Source organism: Piliocolobus tephrosceles, chromosome 21 (genome assembly GCF_002776525.5).
Source record: "Piliocolobus tephrosceles isolate RC106 chromosome 21, ASM277652v3, whole genome shotgun sequence".
Classification (NCBI taxonomy): domain Eukaryota; kingdom Metazoa; phylum Chordata; class Mammalia; order Primates; family Cercopithecidae; genus Piliocolobus; species Piliocolobus tephrosceles.
In genome coordinates, this window is record NC_045454.1 from 16,876,700 (window position 1) to 16,882,147 (window position 5,448).

Here is a 5,448-nt window from a genome sequence, read left to right on the forward strand (position 1 = left end):
CAACAGAGCAAGACCTCCCTTTCAAAAAAAAAAAAACAAAGACCGTGTCTCAAAAAAAAAAAAAAAAAATCAAAAAAAAAGTGTATAACTAATAAATATATTTAAAAAGAAGGAAAAAATTCAGAAACAGCCACAGCATTCCTCAGCCAGATAAATGCACTGTGATAGATTCACACAACGAAGTCCTTACACAGCAATGTGAAATGAGTGACTGAGCTGGAGTGACACATGGCAACAAGGATAAATCGCAAAACCATGCTGGGCAAAAAGCACAAGTTGCAGGAGAACAATAGTAAATATCACTTTGGTGAAGTTTGAAAATATGCACACCATTACTGTAGATTGTTCACGGCTGTACACATACATAGCAAATACAGAAATGCATAAATGAGAATTTCAGGAAATAATGATTGCAGGAAAGTGGTGACCCTGGGGACCTGGGGGAGGTGTGATCAGGGGAGGTGTGATCAGGGCAGGATACACAGGAGGCTCCACGTGGATGGGGAGTTTTTTTTTTTTTTTTTTTTTGAGATGGGGTCTCACTCTGTCACCCAGGCTGGAATGCAGTGGTGCAATCTGGGCTCACCGCAACCTCCACCTCCCAGGTTCAAGTGATTCTCCTGCCGCAGCCTCTCGAGTAGCTGGGATTACAGGCATGCACCACCACACCCGGCTAATTTTTATATTTTTTTTTTTTTTTTTTTTTTGAGACGGAGTCTCGCTCTGTCGCCCAGGCTGGAGTGCAGTGGCCGGATCTCAGCTCACTGCAAGCTCCGCCTCCCGGGTTTACGCCATTCTCCTGCCTCAGCCTCCCGAGTAGCTGGGACTACAGGCGCCCGCCACCTCGCCTGGCTAGTTTTTTTGTATTTTTTAGTAGAGACGGGGTTTCACTGTATTAGCCAGTCTGGTCTTGATCTCCTGACCTCGTGATCCGCCCGTCTCGGCCTCCCAAAGTGCTGGGATTACAGGCTTGAGCCACCGCGCCCGGCCTAATTTTTATATTTTTAATAGAGACAGGGTTTCACCATGTTAGCCGGGCTGGTCTTGAACTTCCTGACTTCATGATCCACCCACCTCAGCCTCCCAAAGTGCTGGGATTACAGGCGTGAGCCACCACGCCCGGACGGGTGGGGAGTATTTTATATTTTAGGCTAGGTGCTGGGTGGTGGGATTTGTGGGTATTCATTTTACTTTTCTGTATATTTTATTATGCTCTCGATTTTTTTTTTCTGGGTCTAAAATTTGTTATTGCATAAACAATTAGAACTAAAAAAATAAAAGCCTTCAGCTACCTTCTGGGGGTGGGTTGGAAATGTGGAGATGAGGCCAGGAGCCCAGTCAGGCAGCCAGGCAGGGACTCTGGCAGGAGCGGGCAGGGTCATGGGGAGGAAGACAGATCCTGGCTGCCCCAATAGACAGTGGGGGTGTGACTGGGATCCCAGCATTCCTTTCACCATTCCTTGCTTCCAGGTGACCCTGCTGGACTTTGGTGCAAGCCGGGAGTTTGGGACAGAGTTCACAGACCATTACATCGAGGTGAGTCTCCCCCAGACCCCAGAGCCTCTGAAAGGCTGAGGCTCAGGCCATATACTGAGGCAGAGGAGTAAGAAGGAGAAGTGCAGTTTCTGGAATTAATAAATAATAGTAATACTCGTAGCAACTAGCACACACCAAGCACTTAATATGTCAGGCTCCATCTTTAGTGCTTACGTATAGTAACCGATTTAAACCACACAGCAACACAAGGCGGTAAGGACCATTTTTAGGCCCATTTTACAGATGAAGTAACTGGGTCCTAGAGAGGTTAAGTCACCTGCCCAAGATCACAGCAGACTTGGGATTCAAATTCAGGTAGTCCAGGTCCAGAGTCCAAGCTTCCAACCACTGCCCAGCTCCCTCCTAAGAGAAAGGCCCACAGTGACCATCTTGTCACCTCCAGACCCCACGCTGTGCAGGGCCCTGGTGTCCAGCCCAGGTGTGTGTCCCTGGGGGCAACTCTGTCTACAGGAGGTGCTTCCTCACGTACTTTGCTCGTCTCTCCCACCCACTGGGGTCAGTTTGTCTTGGAGGCTGCAGAGAACACCATTTCATTAATTGTTGAAATTAGACATTTGCCCTGGGTCCTCTAATCATGTAGCCATCAATCTAAATGTTTTCTTTTCTTTTCTTTTTTCTTTTTTTTGTTTTTGAGACGGAGTCTTGCTCTGTCGCCCAGGCTGGAGTGCAGTGGCGCAATCTCGGCTCACTGCAAGCTCCACCTCCTGGGTTCACGCCATTCTCCTGCCTCAGCCTCCCGAGTAGCTGGGACTACAGGCGCCCACCACCACGCCCGGCTAATTTTTTGTATTTTTTAGTAGAGACGGGGTTTCACTGTGTTAGCCAGGATGGTCTCCATCTCCTGACCTCGTGATCCGCCCGCCTCGGCCTCCCAGAGTGCTGGGATTGCAGACATGAGCCACCGCGCCTGGCCTTTTTTTTCTTTTTTTTAATTGAGACAGAGTCTTGCTCTGTCACCCAGGCTGGAGTGCATTGGCGCGATCTTGGCTCACCACAACCTCCACCTCCTGTGTTCAAGCGATTCTCCTGCCTCAGCTTCTCGAGTAGCTGGGATTACAGGCACGTGCCACCACGCCCAGCTAATTTTTGTATTTTTAGTAGAGATGGGGTTTCACCAAGTTGCCCAGGCTAGTCTCGAACTCCTGACCTCAGGTGATCCTCCTGCCTTGGCCTCCCACAGTGCTGGGATTACAGGCATGACCCCCCCTGCCCAGCCAATCTAAATGTTTTCTGACCCCTCTCTGTGCCCAGCTGTATTCTAGGCAAAGCTGGAGACACAGCAGTGACCTGGGCCCAGCCTAGGCCCCTCCTCACAGAACTCATAGTCCAGTGAGGGGACAGTGAGGACCCAACGTGGATAGGGCTGGGATGAGGGAAGCACAAGGGACCGTGAACCCAGAGGAGGAGCCTGACCCAGCCTGGGGAGCCAGGGAGGGCTTCCTGGAGGAGGGATTGTCAGCGTCGAGACCTGAGGGATGAGGGGGGCCAATTGGGAAAAGGCTCGGAGGGTATTCCAGATAGACAACATGTGCCAAGGCCAGGCGGTGATAAGGGATATTCCCATTAGAGCAGCACTTCTCAGACTTGGATGTGCATGTGAAGCCTGGCGATCCTGTGCAGGTGCAGATTCTGGTCTGGAGGCGGGCGTAAGATGCTGTGTTCTGACACGCACCCACATGATGCCAAGGCTACCCGTACGGGGACCACACTTGTAGTAGTAAGGCCCTAGAGGACCCAAAGGAAGCTCCCATTCTGACTGGGAGGGCAGGTCGGGGAGCAGCACAGGAGCCAGTGATGAGGCTGCAGCAAATCACTGTGGCAGCTCGTACTGTATCCAGGTGCCCTGCAGAGCCATGGAAAAAGATTTGAGCAGGGAAAGGATGCAGTTAGAATTTGAAAACTCCCTCTGAATAAGAAGTGGTCTCTAAACCTGGGGGCTGGGAGCCCGGGGCAGCTGTGGAGAGGGGCAGAGGGGTGGCTGGGAGATGCCCAGCTGGTAATCCATGGGAGTAGACAGGCTGGAAGTCAGCGATGGAGGTGTCCAGGGATTTGGCCTGGGGACTGGTGGGGCCACCTCTGAGATGGGAACAGGAAGAGGAGGTGATAACCCCTTACACACAGGCCCGTTGGGGACCTCTCCGCAGGCCACTGAGGCACAAAGCCGAGGCCCTTCGGGTAGCTGGGACATTTTGCTCCCCACTGACACCCTCCCCTCCTACCCAGGCCTTCAGCCTTTGCCAGTTTATAAAAGCCCCATCACACCAGCTTTTGAGGACCACAGGCCTGACAGATGGCCAGACAGGCTCGGGCAGGGGGAGCAGAGAGGGAATGGAATGAATCCCGAACCCCTCTCCTCACAAAAACGGGCAACCCAGTGGTGAGGGGTGTGACCCAGGTTCCAGTCCCTACTCCGGGTCTGCTTCCCCTTCTGTGAAATTGGGACCCACGTGCCCACCTCTTAATAATGGTAGATTATAATATTTTCGGTGCTTCCTGCATGAGACACAGCGCCAGGCATGCCACAGGCATCACCTTCTCTATCCTCCCAACAGCCCCATGAGGAAGGCACTTTTAGCATCCCCACTTCACAGATGAGAAAGTGGAGGCCCAACAGGCTGGCAGGTGGCAGAGCTGGGATGGAGCCCTAGCCAGCTGGCCCCAGCTGGGTGTCTGTCCATGCCCACAACTCCTGCCCTGTGTGTATGAGCTTATGGCTGGAGAGCTGCTCAGCTCCACACACTCATTTGCTAAAGCAAGGTTCACCCAGGGCCTCCTGAGCACCAGACCCTGTGCCCCATGCGACTACACCCAACTGGGATCCTCGCTCTCACAGGGCTTAAAGTCCAGTGCGGGAGACAGAGAGGTGGCCCCTGGCAACTTTGGATGCAGTTCTGGGTCACGCTCACACCCGTCCAGTTGAGTGTTTGGACCCACCAGCAGCCCTGACACTTGTTCCTTGCACTGTTTCACTGTGGCAGTTCCCGGGCAGGCCCCACATTGCCAGCTAGGTGGGCAGGATCCCTGCCCGCCTCCACTCCAGGCTCTGGAACAGTCTTTAAGGGAGTCACAGACCGGCAGAGTAGGGAGCAGGAAGCTTCCAGGTGAGGGAGGGCCCAGGCAGATGAGAATGGAGGTGGGTACACGGGAGGCCCAGGCTTCCAGCTCCTCTTCTTCAGAGCCCCCTTGAGCCCCGGTCTTTGTCCCTCTAACTCCCACCCGTCTCCCCAGGTGGTGAAGGCTGCAGCTGACGGAGACAGAGACCGTGTCCTACAGAAGTCCAGAGACCTCAAATTCCTCACAGGCTTTGAAACCAAGGTGGGGAGACACTGCAGGAGAAAGGGACGGGTGTCTATTGGTGGGGTACAGTGGGGGGCTGCTTATCTCCACTGAGGAACTCGAGTGGGGTATGGAACATGTCTCTACCTGGGGACTGGGGGCTTTAGGAGGGGCTTGTCTCTACTAGGGAGAATGGAGGCTCTGTGTCTATACCCGGGGAGTGGGGGACTCTAGGATGGATGCCTATTCATGCTGGGGGCTTTGGGGAGGAGTGAGGGGAGGCGGCTGCCCGACTCCTCAGGAACCCTGGGAACACGGGCACTGTGGATCTGTTCAGGAGGGGCGGGGGCCACTTCTCTATTGTAGAGAGAGTAGAGGGCTACTTGTCTGTCGGAGGCTCTGCGGGGAAGCAAGGGGTGCTTACTCGGGGAATAGGGAGCTGCTTGTCTAGTCCAGGTTCTGGAAGGAGCGGAAGCTGCTCACTCTTGGGGGTATCCGGGCTTGTGTTGATGGTGGAGACTGGAAGGAGTGGAGGCTACATGTTGCTTCTGGGTTATGCAGAGGGCTCTGTGTCCACACTGGCTGCCTTTGCTGTCCCCCCCACCCCACCCCCAG

At 53.7% G+C, this 5,448-nt stretch overlaps 1 protein-coding gene across 5 annotated transcripts in view; it reads left to right on the plus strand.

The window, feature by feature from the left end:
* COQ8B (coenzyme Q8B) overlaps window positions 1–5,448 on the plus strand; it is a 30,344-nt gene that overhangs the window by 24,047 nt on the left and 849 nt on the right. For all 5 annotated transcript variants that reach the window (XM_023229184.2, XM_023229181.2, XM_023229182.2 and 2 more), the window contains exons 13-14: window positions 1,471–1,536; window positions 4,786–4,872. In XM_023229184.2, coding sequence (XP_023084952.1) covers window positions 1,471–1,536; window positions 4,786–4,872 — 153 coding nt within the window. The remainder of the gene's footprint in view (window positions 1–1,470; window positions 1,537–4,785; window positions 4,873–5,448) is intronic.